The sequence below is a fragment of the Hyperolius riggenbachi genome, chromosome 8 (genome assembly GCF_040937935.1).
Source record: "Hyperolius riggenbachi isolate aHypRig1 chromosome 8, aHypRig1.pri, whole genome shotgun sequence".
NCBI lineage: Eukaryota > Metazoa > Chordata > Amphibia > Anura > Hyperoliidae > Hyperolius > Hyperolius riggenbachi.
This window is the reverse complement of record NC_090653.1, coordinates 81,009,169-81,024,898: the sequence shown is the minus strand read 5'-3', so window position 1 is coordinate 81,024,898 and position 15,730 is coordinate 81,009,169. Positions and strand designations below refer to the sequence as shown.

Genomic DNA, 15,730 nt, shown 5'->3' with positions numbered 1-15,730 from the left:
AATTGGCTCCCAGTAAGGAAGCCGGGTGATGAAAGTGGGCTCTGACCAATGAGGCTCATGAATGCCGCACACATCTGCCAATCAGACGCCGGTCACCGGAAACTGCAACAGTGAAATCCTTCCCCTCACACAAAGGATTCGGAACGAACTTTCCACCCTAAAACGTGACTATACAATATCCTATTGTGTGGGGGTGGTGTGTGATGTGTGTGCTGTGTTCAGGGAAATGGCGCCCTCCATATACCTATCCCAATATTACTTGCATTGCTTTCTCCTCAGGGGAATCCGTGCTCTATCAGTCCACTGTGTTTGTTATTATAGAATCATTATGTATCAGTGGTGGGGCGTTGTATCATGTGCTAGCTATCAGTGAAGGGAAAATAATGAAACCCAGTTGTAATTTAACCATAGCTCCCAACTGTCCCTCTTTTGGAGGGACAGTTTCTCTTTGGGAGCCCTGTCCCACTGTCCCTCTTTCCTCCTCATTTGTCCATCTTACAGGACTTTGCCCCTCTTTCTATGTAAATATACATTTCTCTACTAAAAAAATGTGTTTGACTCTGAACCTTATTCCCATCCTTTAAATTGATATATTACTATTTTTAAAATGTTAATATGAAGGAAAATGAACCAGGATAGAAAGGGCTGGTGTGGTTTGAACTATAAACCACATATTTTTGTTATGAATTCTTTATGGTATGCGTGACTGGGGTTGTGATGGTGGTGTGATCAGGGGTGTGGCTTAAGTGTTCCTTTTTCTCATCTCGAAAAGTTGGGAGGAATGATTTAACCAGTGATTTGTTTCATCCTTGTTTGAAACTATCACTCTCAGTAGTTGTTATAATGTTATGTGGCCACAATGTTATATAGTAGAAGAATGTGTCAGCACACCGCTTTTCTTTTTAAATCAAGCTCTTTTTAATGAGCCATACGTTGCATACAGTGCAAAAAACCGACAATTGTTTCGGGGGCCTCACAGGGTCCCCCTTCTTCAAGGCGTAGTACGCCTTGAAGAAGGGGGACCCTGTGAGGCCCCCGAAACAATTGTCGGTTTTTTGCACTGTATGCAACGTATGGCTCATTAAAAAGAGCTTGATTTAAAAAGAAAAGCGGTGTGCTGACACATTCTTCTACAGTTTCACTTGTGACATTTGCCTATGTCATTGTGTCAAGCACCCGACCACAGCATTGATGGTGTGCCCTTCAGAATTCTTTCTTTACACAATGTTATATAGTGATGTTCATTTTAAACTTAAATTCTGTAAATTAAAGGCATACAGCACAGGTTCACACAGCTGGTCGATGCAAACTAAAGGCTGGTTTAGATGCTACTGCTACATCCAGTGTCGGCTAATCACAATGCTTCTGTATCCCCAGTGGCGTAGCTAAGAAGCTGTGGGCCCCAGTGCAAGTTTTACAATGATGCCCCCAAGCACTCTATACATAATAATTGATACGGCACACCAAAACCTTCCAAGGACAACCACAGTGTCAGAGGTGCAAGAAGGGATGGGAAGGAAAGTTAATGATAACTACTATTCAAAACTTCTATAGAAGTAAATATCAGCACAGAACCAATAAAGAGCTAATACAGTGATTGAAATTGGGCCCTACGGCGCCCCACTGGCCCAAGGGCCCCGGTGCAGTCACTACCTCTGCACCCCCTATTAATACGCCACTGTGTATCACCCTGCGGCGGTCAAAATACGGTAGCAGAAAAGCATTTGACAGAGACACCGAGCCGTCTGAACCAGCCGCTCAGCATGTTGGTGGCAACCTTAACAGGGTTTGGCAAATGCAACGCATTTTGACCGTTACAGGGGGACAAGGAAGCGCCACGGTTAGCCGATCTTGGACACTGTTTGTCTGAACAGGTGTGTTTTTAGAGTACGTTTGACTTATGACACGTGCCACAGAACCTTTCATTTATGATTCACAAAGGAAAACAGATACCTCACACACAATGGGCTCTATTCATAAAACCTTACCGCAAGTTTTCCGCTCAAAACAGCGGATTTTCCCGTCCATTTAGCAAAGTGGGCATTCATAAAAGCTGTTCCCGCATGAAAATCTACAATCCCCCAGCAGAGCGAGAAATTTCCGCCTTCTCCAGTGTTTTTCTAGATTTATCTAGAAAAAAGTAACAAAATGGCCATTCATAAAGTTTAGAGGAAGCGGTATGTGGACGGGAAATATCGCTTCCTCTGATTTTGCGGATTACATACAAGTGAATGGGACAGACCTCCCAGAGAGAGCAGTGCACGGAGGGACTCTGCCGGCTGAAGTGTTTCCGCATGTCTTCCGACAGCTTACCGCCAGCTTTCAGCGGGAGATCTCCGCTCTTGCATCGCAGCTGGCAAGATTTTTATGAATTACCACCCAGAAGTCTAAAATACCGCTGCGGTATTTTCCCTCCAGGAGTTTTTTCGCCACAACTTTTTTATGAATAGAGCCCAATGGGTATCATTCATAAAGAGGCTGTCGGTAAGGGGAATCGATGCGGAAAAACACCGCTGGCGGTGTTTTAGACTTCTGGGTGGGCATTCATAAAGAAGTATCCATGTGCGGAAGCAGTGCGGAGATTCCCCGAACTAGGCTGGCGGTAGGCTTGCGGAGACACGGAAGCTGCAGAGTTGATACATTTCTCTGTGTTCCGCTCTGCTGCAGCTGCCTGGGAGGTCTGTGTCTCTCCATTCACTTACATTGGTATCGCCACATCAGAGGGAGCGGTACTTCCCAACCTCACACCGCTGGCGGTATTCTTTATGAATTAACATTTTGCTACATTTGTTCCGATAATCACCGCACAAGGCGGTGATTTATCACTCTGCTTGGTAGTGTCATTTTTTCATGCGAAAAGAGCCTTTATGAATGCTGACTTTGCCGAGTGGTCGGTAAAGTCAGCTGTTTTTAGCATTTCCGCATGCGGAAATGCTTTATGAATGATAGCCAATATGTTACTGCTGGGAAACCAAAAAAGCTGCTGGTTGTGTTGCTTCTCACTATTGTGCCTCCACAGTTAAAGACCATTCAAGTAATTGCACATTAGAAGAAAAACTTCCGTGGGCACCAGTATAAGGAAGCTTCAATTTATTTACATTAGATGTTACATATGTTAGTTTGAAAATACATCAACCGTTCCGGGGCTGCATGCAGTCATAGAGATGTTAGATCGTCAACAATTGCTTTGCACAGGATTGCACTTTATCATAGACTGAACTCCATGACGGGGAGAAGCTCGCCGCCATTAGTGTTGCTCAGCGTTTTAAAGAGACGCCGGGGCATCCTTCGTTTGTGCGTACATGAGCGGAAGTGTGTGTGCGCTCCAGGCTGGGACGCACACCTCCAGCTCCGCCTTTATCCAAAGCTCAGAGTCACCGGGCGCACACACCGCATCACAGTGTGTGTGTGGTGCGTTACCATGGCGACTCCGTAATTACGGAAGTTTCCGCTGCAGATAAAAAAACAAAAATTAACTCGCAGAGCTGGGAAAAAGGTTGAGCTGAGGCATGGTCGCGGGCCGTAAAGGGACAGGCCACACCAATCAGAGTCAGGCTGCCAATTATATTTGGATTGCTACGCAAACATTAAAAGGAATAAACCTATATAAACGGTGAGATAATAGATACCAAAAAGAAATGACAAAGAAGAAACACTGTGACCTCTTCAAGCCAGAAAGTGAGCCAGAGGTTAGCAGAAATCGAGATTGGTCAAAATTGACTTAATATTTTTCCAAAAATACACTAAGCTCATTGCTGTCATTAAAGGGGCAGTATTGCGAAAATAGTCCTTTTTACATCATTACATATAAGTTATGTACAAGTGGAGTAATACTTTAAAGAGAACCCAAGGTGTGTTTAAAGAATATTATCTGCATACAGAGGCTGGATCTGCCTATACAGCCCAGCCTCTGTTGCTATCTCAAACCCCCCTAAGGTCCTCCTGCACTCTGCAATCCCTCATAAATCACAGCCGTGCTGTGAGTCTGTGTTTACAGGGGACAGCAGACTGACACTAAACACAGCCAGCTCTGACAAGCTGTGTGTCAGCAGCATGGCTGTGATTTATGAGGGATTGCAGAGTGCAGGGGGACCTTAGGGGGGTTTGGGATAGCAACAGAGGCTGGGCTGTATAGGCAGATCCAGCCTCTGTATGCAGATAACATTCTTCAAACCCACCTCAGGTTCTCTTTAAATACGTTTACTGTCTGAACAAATGTAATTAGTACACTGGCATTACCTATGTGCAGCAAGGGAGCCACGTCAGAAGAAACCTTTACTGACGCCGATTTAGACTATACCATTATGCTGTAGGAGGCAGCTAAATCAGCTGTTTTGGATGGCATTATATTTCCCCCTTGAGACGTTAGAAATAGGATCCTCCACCTTGTAACTGCACTCTTGTGCAGTTCTTCAGCTCATGTGAGCCGCATGACGTCACCGCACTTCACAGATCCTAATGCTGCCTGCCGAGGCCCCTTCACCGCTGCTGGCAAGGACACGGACACCTATTGCTGTCCGTTGCTGTGGTTACCAGCTTTCAGCTCTGCGCAGGATTCTGGCGGCAGCACCGAGCAGATACGAGCTGTAGCTGTGTCCTGCTAGCATCTAACATTACGATTAAAGTTGTTGTTTTATTCACCAGGCAAGCATTCTTAGAAGGAAAGCAGTAAAAATGTAACTCTTTCCTTCTAAGAATGCTTGCCTCGGACTGCTTGTTCCATGAAATCTTCATCCTGTGTATTATTTTGCTTTAATCTTAAGAATTGCCCATAAGGGAGGGATCTAAAAGTATGTTCCGGATGGTAACTGTTCTTATGTAACAAGAGGTTGCCACTAATTGTTTTTTTATAACCCTTTGATAAAATTTTGCCATCTTTTACGAATAATTCTAGGTCTAAGTAGATCACTTTTTCCATACTAAATTCGTACGTAAACTGCATATTCTCTTTCCCATCATTCAGGTAATGGAAAAACTCCTCCCATGTGGAGCGAGTCTCAGGTTCCTTTTAATATACACTTTTAAGTATGGAATTTTTTAAAATGTTGAATTAAAAAGGAATATATATATATATATATATATATATATATATATATATATATATATATATATATATATATATATATATATATATATATATTGTAGTTTTGTAGGGTTAATAGATACAGGGCCTTTCTCTATGTTTCTAGCACCATCTAGTGGAGGATTCTGTAAGTCCAAAGTGTTTGGATCGCACTGGGGTGTGGAACGCATATACTTCCGGCTCAGAAGTATGCATGGCATGCGTCCATTAGTACGCATGCGGGCGGCTAACGTGAGCAGGAAGTGATGCGTAGCGACGTCACGTGCCCGGAACACGAAGCGTATGCCCGTGATTATAAAATCTCCTAATAATGGAGCCACCGCCGCGCACGGAGCCTCAGAAGAAGCTCGTAGAGCGAAACGGTCGTCAGGTAGACTGCTGCCATTCCCACATTGCCCCCCAGTGAGGACTTTCATAGGGTATGTCTGACTTTGCTTTACTATGCAATATGGAATGGTCCTGTAGACATGTAAATGGACATTAAACTGACAGATTAGAGAATCTTGGAGCGGTGCCAGATTTCTTCTGTTCCTTTGTGTTGTGATATTATACACTTTCTTCAAAAATCTGAGCACGCAAAAGGCGACACCCTATGCACCAGTACTAGAAGGTGAAACCCTCCCTAACGCAGACGTCTGCAGTGCCAGCTACTGTATCTCTACTCTATAACATAGGTAGTATGCTGCCCCCATGCCCCCAGTTTAGGTAGTATGCTGCCCCCAGTATAGGTAGTATGCTGCCCCCATTATAGGTAGTATACTGCCCCCAGTATAGGTAGTGTGCTGCCCCCAGTATAGGTAGTATGCTGCCTCATTATAGGTAGTATGCTGCCCCCAGTATAGGTAGCATGCTGCCCCCAGTATAGGTAGCATGCTGCCCCCAGTATAGGTAGCATGCTGCCCCCAGTATAGGTAGTATGCTGCCTCATTATAGGTAGTATGCTGCCCCCAGTATAGGTAGCATGCTGCCCCCAGTATAGGTAGCATGCTGCCCCCAGTATAGGTAGCATGCTGCCCCCAGTATAGGTAGTATGCTGCCTCATTATAGGTAGTATGCTGCCCCCAGTATAGGTAGCATGCTGCCCCCAGTATAGGTAGCATGCTGCCCCCAGTATAGGTAGTATGCTGCCTCATTATAGATAGTATGCTGCCCCCAGTATAGGTAGCATGCTGCCCCCAGTATAGGTAGTATGCTGCCCCCAGTATAGGTAGTATGCTGCCCCAGTATAGGTAGTATGCTGCCTCATTATAGGTAGTATGCTGCCCCCAGTATAGGTAGCATGCTGCCCCCAGTATAGGTAGTATGCTGCCCCCAGTATAAATAGCTCATCTGGATCTTCAGACCTCCAGATCAGCATGGCGACAATCAGACCTGCAAATCAGCAAGGGACCCAAGCAGCCGCGCAAATCGCTTCAAGTCCAGGAATTAACGTCACGTCCGGGTCCTGTGCTGATCTCTAGGTCTGACGGAGAGGGAGGGCAGGCAGGCTGTGGATAGCGGCGCCGGTGCTATGGCAACGGGCGCTTGCGCTGTGTATTATTAGAGAAGGGAGAATGATCCGGCACACCCGGTGACCCGGTGCGTACCACCTGGCCAGCTCCGAAGCATCACCGGTGGTACGCATACCACGGGTTGAAAAGCCCTGTTCTAGAGAAACAACAAGAACTTTATTCACTTGAGCATTCTGGCCACCGGAAACACTATGCTATTTTATCATTGCTATGTATTGTCTGTCTCCTTATGTTAGTTCAGTGGTAGTGGGGTATCCTATTGGGAAATAACCATGGTATAGCCAAAAGATGCTGCAAGTAGTATCCGCCACACGCCATACTGATCAAACATTTGAGGAAAACACTAGTGTGAATATGGCCGTTGAAACCCAAGGCATACATTTTCATCTGTATTCCAGTAATTTACCTGGTGAGGGGAACAATGGGGAAACACCTGTATCCACTACCAGCCTGAAGATGCGGTAACCATAGCAATGCACCCTGCCCACCTCATAGTCAGGTGATCAGATAAAGAGTGAGTGGGGGCAGTGGCTACATCCACAGATAGATCCCCACCCAGGAGGTCCTGATACAAAGCAGCCCAAACTGTTTTTTGCAGTTTCTTCTTTTAAAACAGGAATTTCAGAGAGAGTGAGCACTTACTATACACTGCAGCCTTTACTTGACTGATGTTTGAAAATAAAGGTCACTGATAGATTCACTTTAAAACTGCTGTGTATGGAATTGTTTTATAGGATCCATGCCGGAGGAGGATGAAGAAAATCCTGCTGCCAATGGGATTTTACAAGCTCCAGTGCCCCCATTACCACCACCTCCACCACCCCCATTACCTCCACCAGCAGCCCACTGCCCTCTACTTACAATGCAGGAGAAGAGCAAGTTCTATAAGAAGGTGGCAGAGCACAGCGACCCCTCAGTGGGAGGATGTGAAGAGTTAAAAAAGCTGATAAAGAAGCAGCAAGATAGGTAAGTGCACTTTAAACAGCGGCTGCTAGATGGCAGCAGAGGACATACAGTATAATGGTTTTATGTACAGTATTACATTTTGTACATTCATTATGTGCCATGTGTTTTCATTTAGATTCAGCCGGACGTTAAAGTGGCTACTGTATAACAACCACATACCATCCTTGATACAGGAGGGACCACAGTAAGTGTGAGCACATCCTGTGTGTCAGGGAAGAGATCATGCAAAAACAGAAAATGCTGTTTTATAAATAGTCAACCATTACTATTATTGATATTACAGTATTAATATTATTATTATACATTTATATTGGCATATGTTCTGATACAATTGACAGATGCATTTAATAAGTCAGGTTCTAACTTTCCTGCAGAGGGGTTCATAATCTAATTCCCCCACCACAGTGCAAATTTTAAGGGAACCAACTGACTTATTACCCAGTGAACCTATTGGTATAGTTTAGGCATGTTTTGTGCATTGCATGCCTTTTTTTGCATTAAATATATATATATATATATATATATATATATATATATATATATATATATATATATATATATATATATATATATATATATATATATATTGAAAGTTCCTTCCTGGCTGCACACAGTAGCTACTTATTGCTAGTAGAGTGGCAGATTACCTGACCCAGCCCACCTCTTCCCTCTGCAACACTACCGCTTTGCAGTTCCTCTTTGCTTAGTGTGTAATGAAGCATTTAAGACTGGTTTCACCCTCCCAGCGTGTATATGTTACGGCCAGAACCCGAAGTCTGGCCACTTCGGGTTCTGGCCGGTCAGAATGCGAAGTGGCCGGCTGATCCGGCCAGTGTGCAAAACGGCGACTTTTTGCGGACTTTTGCCGGCCAGAACGCATTCTGGCTAGATGTGGCCAGCCAAGTCCCAAAGTGCCGTTCCCCACCGCAAATTACCTCCTTTTCATTTGTCCCTACTGCTGCTGCCGCTTATTTTTTTTCTCCCCCTAGTCTGCCCCCTCTCCTGCAAGTGAGGACTCGGGGCTTCCTTTCATGCTGCCGGCTGCAGCTGCTTTCTTCCTCTCCTGTATGGACCCGGGGCTGGCTTGTATGCTGCCGGCTGCAGCTGATTCCCCCGCTGCCTTCCGTCTTCTATCCATCTTCTCCCTGCAGCCTTCTTTCTCCGCTTTCTGTCTTCTATGCATCTTCTCCCAGCCACCTTCCTTCTCAGCCTTCTACATTCTATCTTCTCCTCTTCCCGAGCAGTGCACCGGAGCAGCCACCTAATTTAAAGTGGACCTTAACTTTTGCACAGGACTGAAGGAAACCCTTACAAATTGCACCCCGTATGTATCCAGAGCGTTTAGCCTGCCTGCTCTCCCTCATCTGTGACTAATAACCATTGTAATTTGATCTCTCCTGTGTCACCTGACTACCGCGGCAGAGCAGCTAGTTTGAAAGCACAGGATGTTAAATATGTCTGTCTAAACTCTTGCACTGGACAGAAGGAAACCATAGCAAAATGCACCCTGTATGTATTTAGAGAGTTTAGCCTGTCTAATTCACCCTCATCTGTGACTAATCACCATTGTAATTTGATCTCTAATGTGTCACCTGACTGCCACAGCAGAGCAGCACAGGATGTTAACAATATGTCTGCTCCCATGAAAGCAGGATGTAGGCACACTGCAGATTTATTGCAGGATTTGTATCAGCTGAGAATTATGAAATGCTTTTCTTTAAAAAGATCAATATGCTGTATCTGTAGCAGAGAGGAAGTTCCGAGTGCCATTCATGGTGCTGGACAGGACCCGGGATGTTCTGGGATTTGTGCGATTTGCACTTTGGCCGACTGACTTTGGCCATTTCTAGAACTGGCTGGCCAATGTCAGAAATTCCCAGCATTTTGGACTTTGGCCGACGTCAAATCGGCCAGTTCTAGAAACGGCCGGCCAATTCTAGAATTGGCCAATTTCTGGTTTTGGCCATAACCTATACAAGCCATGAGTTCCCCTCTTCTCCCTGCCTTGCCTGCTGTAAGAAAACTTCTCAGTGCCACAGAGGTGGGAGAAACTACCCATGCATTGATAGTGTGACTCTGCAGAGCTTGCAGTGCACACAACATTATATTATTACACATGATATGCATGAAAGGACACATGCCCGAATTAGGGCTTTAGTAATGTCTGATCTCACTGTAGGGACAGGACTCTGTATCTATAGAACAGAAACAAGTTAGGATCTGCTATACAATCATGGCATTTTTCCATTGTATATATAGCTGACCAGGAGAGAACAGTTTTTCCCTCAATCAAACTAGCATGCCATTTTAATTGGAGTCCTTAGTGTGGCTTGTATTTCATTAATGCTGCCTGTGTGTATTTTGCACTGAGAGAGACAGATGTTTTTCCTCCGCTAGATGTGGTCTGGTGGCCCTGTGGATGGCTGGGGGGCTCTTGAACGCAACACAGGACATCACATTGGGAGGTATTGTGGAGACGGCCATCTCTGAAGGTTACACAACCCTTGGGGAGATGTTTTCAGGTATGTGGGCTTTGTACAGATCTCAGGTGTTTTCTGAAGTAAAGCCGCCCATCACTTATTGCCTGGCTTTCCTGCTGATCGTCTGCCTCTAATACTTTTAGCACTAAAAGTCCACAAGGATAAGCCCTATGAGTACTATATGTCTGGTTGACAACAACTTACAATAACACAGTGTGTTCAGTGGGTGCTCATGGTTGCGAACATTCACCAGTGGGGGCCTGTGTACATACACAACTTACAGACAAGCCCTAGGGGGTCTTTGCTGATCCCCTTTGGCCCCTCAGGTGTGTAATAAATCACCTTTAGCTCCGGCACCAGCAACTCATCAGAGCTGCAACTCACAGCGACAGCATACAGGAGATAGAGCGGAGACAGCCTTCTTCACCTTTCAAAGGGGTTTATTAAGCATCTTGTGTTACAGTTTGATTTCTTCAAAGTATAAATAGTCTTTCCTATGTCCTATGTACATCACATATATTTACATCATACATACAGGAAGCTAGTATTCTAACTAGGAAGCATAGAGAGCCGGATAGCTGCAAAGTAGAGTGCCCCCCTTTTCCCTCCGTGCTCCCTCTTTATATGAACCAGAAAGAGTTAAATGTGACCTCACTGAGCCATCTATGATTGGTTCAGATCCCTTGTGATGTCAGGACACACACCTACTCGATTAATATTCAATAAGATACTATGCCCTAGTTGCAAGAATGTTATGTTTTATAAATATGGCCCATGTTGATTGTTCCCGTAGTCCATTTGTCTGGGGCAGTGTAGGCCTAAGACCTTGGACTAGGAACATCTTCTCAGTATCTGCTTGTATCATTTGCTTCAAGCAGACACTGAGATGCTTCTGCCTGCATCACGAGAAACTCTATTTAAAGGTATATTCTGCGAACAAGCCTTTTACCTAAAACTCAGTCCAAATAACTGAGGCCTACTTAAATTATAACAATCCCCCCTAAAATGGCTTGATCCGCAGATCCCAGCTTCGGAACCCAGCAGTACCTGGTTTCTTTCCTTTATGTTTCACTTTTCGATGCTCGTGCTCACACACCTTCTCTGCTCTAGACGGTTACCCCTTGAAGAGAGAGAGAGCACGACCTCTTGGTCTTCCTGTAACCAGGCTCTCTGGGGAGGCCCTACTTCTAAGTCCCTCTATACCACATGCTCAGCATTTGCGTCACTTGCGTATCACTCACAAACTTGCATGACCACAGAAAAGTGAAACTTGTGTGTTTGTTACTCAATGGAGCAGTGCCAGGTGCCTTCTAAAAGAGCGCCTTTATACAATCAGCTCCATCACAGGTACTACTAAACCTATACCCGTAACCCTGTATAATCCCTTAATTTGAAAATATCGGTTCAGGAGATTGTTTATGAGGCACCAATCTCTGGACCAGGTTAATTTGTTTTACGTAATTTTAACACGCAACCTCACCTGGATAATGATGCCTAAAGTTGTCATCCCCATCCAGACGACCAGTGGGTGTAGAAAGAACTTTGGAACTGCAGAGGCCCAGTCCGAGTGTCCCTGGAACATCACCGGAAACCTTTTCCACCAGGTCAGACTGGAACTCACCTGCTTATTTGTGCGTTCTACCTCGTTAAGATCACCTGGATCATGGTGAAATCTTACCTCTAACTTAGTGTACTGTTTGTTTAACCTTTGTAACAAAATGTGGTTGTCTTGGATCAAAACCTGTTCCCCTTCGTCCCATGTCATGTTCTCTTTCAGGACGGGAACTACCCGTGAAATTTTGCACTTTAGAGTTCTCTTAACAATTTGAGAAATAACGTCATCCAACCTGGATGACTGGATCCATATGGGATCTCCACTCACCCAATATGTTCCCCTTGACAGATCCCCCTTATTGGAACAATTATGAACATGTACCTTGAATGTGTCCTTAGACAGGATGCTAAAAAAACAAACCTTTCCTTCAGCCACCGGAACTATCGGTTGGGCTTCAGGGTGGATCTTTTGAATGGTAGCCTCGCATTCTGCGTTATTGAGCCCGCAGGCTTCTTCACTAAATTTGACTTGCCCCGGCCAACGCAGGTACTTCTGCAAGAATTGCCCGCATGAGGTCAACTCTACTTGTTTCACCTCCCCGTCTAGCACCAAAAAAGGTTGACCTCTCAGGTCCTGGTGGAAGACACGGGTTGAGGTGGGAACTAAGGAAGTGGCGGTGCCTAAAGGAATGTTGCACCGTTTCCATTTGTTCACCCAAACATCTCGAAGCTGTCATGCAAAAGATCCTTCTCCAGAAAAATCGATATACCTCCTCTTGTCCAATCTCAGTTGCACAGGATCTTTAAGCATCTCCCTGACAAAATATGCCCCCAACTGTCCTGATTGGACCTCTTCCCCCCTTATGTCCTGAGGCACAATATGTACCTGAGGTCGGGAAGACAGTACTCTCTGCAATCTTTCAATTAAGAGTACCTCTTCACTTACCCAACTAGCATGAGGATAAGTGGCTGCATATGGACTGTGTAATATCGTCCCCTGTGGTGACCCGTGTGGTGTGAATGGGGTTCCCTGTGTTGGCTTTCCCTCCCCCGGGACCGCTCTCCCCACCCTCTTTATCACCTGGAAATGTGGCTTGATCTCGATTTTTACTTCTTGTTTCGAGAACCACCAACCCTCGGCTTTCCAGCCTTTACGTGTGTATAGTTGTTTCAGAGGCACTCTCTGTTGGTAGCTCCAGAGTGTGATGTTGTCCCCTGCGTCTCTCTGTTATGAGAATTGACGCCTCCTGCTCGTTCCTCTCCAATCTGGAACCATCTCACTCTGCATAACCAAGACAAGGTACCCCTAAATCGCACACTCCACCTTTTGCATGTACCCATTGTACTGCAATGTACCTTTTAACAACTCTTTGGATTGGTGCATCGATTCTGGGAGTGTGACATTCAATAGCAGATTTACACTGCCGTTCACGTCACCCTTCCAGCACACCTGACACTTCAGACCTTTCACCCACCTTGTGCCATGAAATTTGTTTTCACCTGGCACAAGTGCTCTTTTCCTCCGTCCCTGCATGGTCCATCTGTGCCAAGCGGAGGGAGGTGTGAAAGGATTAGTACCTTTGTCACCCAACATCAACATGTTTGGGCCTTGTATTCTCATTAACCCCTTATTATACATGAGAATGTCCTCTCTTCGTTCTCCTAGGACGAAATGGCAACCTAGGATCACCATCAGCACGGTACTCTTCATTATAAAAGCACCACCTTGGGAAAGAAAAACATTAGCAATTTGCACTATGCTTTGCTCAGTCAGTTTTTTCAGACGTTTTCCGATCTCAGGAATCTCGTGTTTTAGTCTCTTTCCAATTTCAGGAATCTCGTGTTTTAGTCTCTTTCCAATTTCAGGAATCTCGTGTTTCTCCAAACTTAGATTGGCATCTGGAACCTTTCGCTTATTCGACTGACATCTCCATCTTTGCTGCCAGCACTGCAGCTGTCTCAATTCCATATTGCCCAACTCCTTATCAAAACCTCTTGCGGTGTGTGGCCTCTGTACCAGAAACGAGCTCTGAGTCTCCCAGCAATCTTGGCCCAAGTTTTTCTCACAGGCGTTGGATGCGCTGAAGGTCCTAATGGGATCTGGCCAAACCCATTCTCTTGGACTGCCTTCCCCTATGTGTGGCGTACGTCCACTCCAATTAGGGCGCCCACATCGACCCTGCCGCTGGGATTTTCCCGACTCACTCCGCACAGAGCTTATCTCTGCTTGATAAGTTTTGCACTTCTCGTCTCTGGCCTCCGTAGTCCGCTCTTAACTCTTCCAGCTCAGCTCGCTCTGAGCTTCTCCTGTTCTCTTGTGCTTGCCTCACAGAGATCTAAGTCGCTGCTTCGAGAAGTCTCAATTAGACTGACTCTTGTGCCCACCTGGATCACCAATCAACGACCTGGGATTGGCCTAGGGTTTTCACGGCACCAACTGTAATAAATCACCTTTAGCTCCGGCACCAGCAACTCATCAGAGCTGCAACTCACAGCGACAGCATACAGGAGATAGAGCGGAGACAGCCTTCTTCACCTTTCAAAGGGGTTTATTAAGCATCTTGTGTTACAGTTTGATTTCTTCAAAGTATAAATAGTCTTTCCTATGTCCTATGTACATCACATATATTTACATCATACATACAGGAAGCTAGTATTCTAACTAGGAAGCATAGAGAGCCGGATAGCTGCAAAGTAGAGTGCCCCCCTTTTCCCTCCGTGCTCCCTCTTTATATGAACCAGAAAGAGTTAAATGTGACCTCACTGAGCCATCTATGATTGGTTCAGATCCCTTGTGATGTCAGGACACACACCTACTCGATTAATATTCAATAAGATACTATGCCCTAGTTGCAAGAATGTTATGTTTTATAAATATGGCCCATGTTGATTGTTCCCGTAGTCCATTTGTCTGGGGCAGTGTAGGCCTAAGACCTTGGACTAGGAACATCTTCTCAGTATCTGCTTGTATCATTTGCTTCAAGCAGACACTGAGATGCTTCTGCCTGCATCACGAGAAACTCTATTTAAAGGTATATTCTGCGAACAAGCCTTTTACTTAAAACTCAGTCCAAATAACTGAGGCCTACTTAAATTATAACAAGGTGATGTGGGGCAAGTTGTAGCTATCCCCGGGTCAGATCTCACAATCCCCACGACACAGTTTAGCAGGAAATAGATACGCAGTGTGGCAGTTGAGAGCCAATGCACATAGCCATTCACAGCATTCTCGGTAGTTTCCTCCAAAAATTGTGTCACAATCAAAGGAAGGACATATAGGGTGATCTTATCTATGTACAGTGTTCTTACCTAAAAATAGGTGATAACACTGTACATAAATAGGAACTGTAGTCTGTGATCATTGATATCCTTTGGTCGGTCACTCTTTTTGTATTTGTCTTTCTTCACTACTTCTAGACAAATCTTATCAACCTCCTCTTTCTCATATCCCTTCTCCACAAATCTCTGGGTTAGCATATCTGCTTCTGTATTAAAATCCTCTATTTCTGTGCAATTTCTGTATACCCTCAAGAGTTCGCTTTTAGGAACTGACCTTAGCCAATTGTCATGGTGGCAACTGTCTCTCAGTATATAACTATTGCGGTCAGTTGGCTTAAAAAAAGTTTGTGTTTTAATAGTACCGTTCACATTCTTAATTTTCAAGTCTAGATAGCTTATACAATCTTTGCTATAGTCGCAAGTAAACTTCAGGTTCTCCTCATTGCTATTAATGTGTTCTATAAATAAGAGCAGAGAAACCACATCTCCGTCCCATATGAAGACCGCGTCATCGATGTATCTTTTCCAGAATTTTAGGGCTTTATGTTTGTGAAATCGATATAACGTTCCTCTCACTTTGCGACATAAAGATTAGCTAGACTCGGGGCGTGCCCATAGCTACGCCCACCTTTTGTACAAAGAATTTATTCTCGTACCAAAAATAGTTCCTACTCATAGCGAAATTCAGACATTCCACCAGAAAGTCTACTTGTTGTTCGTCAAATAACCCAGTTTGTTAAAAAGTATTTCGCAGCTGCAGAACCTTTATCTTGGTCAGTCACCGTGTACAAGGATCTTACAGCAATGCCAAGCCGCTGCAGCTAAAGCTAACAAAATTTTGGGATGCATTAAAAGGG

At 44.9% G+C, this 15,730-nt stretch overlaps 1 protein-coding gene across 3 annotated transcripts in view; it reads left to right on the top strand.

Annotated features, from left to right (window-relative positions):
- Window positions 1–15,730, top strand: part of ACTMAP (actin maturation protease) — a 339,819-nt gene that overhangs the window by 305,326 nt on the left and 18,763 nt on the right. For 2 of the 3 annotated variants that reach the window (XM_068250795.1, XM_068250794.1), the window contains 3 exons: window positions 7,329–7,560; window positions 7,676–7,744; window positions 9,958–10,082. In XM_068250795.1, coding sequence (XP_068106896.1) covers window positions 7,334–7,560; window positions 7,676–7,744; window positions 9,958–10,082 — 421 coding nt within the window. In that variant the 5' untranslated portion in view covers window positions 7,329–7,333. Of the gene's footprint in view, window positions 1–2; window positions 165–7,328; window positions 7,561–7,675; window positions 7,745–9,957; window positions 10,083–15,730 lie in introns of those variants that run through there. The other variant, XM_068250792.1, reaches the window with a different exon arrangement.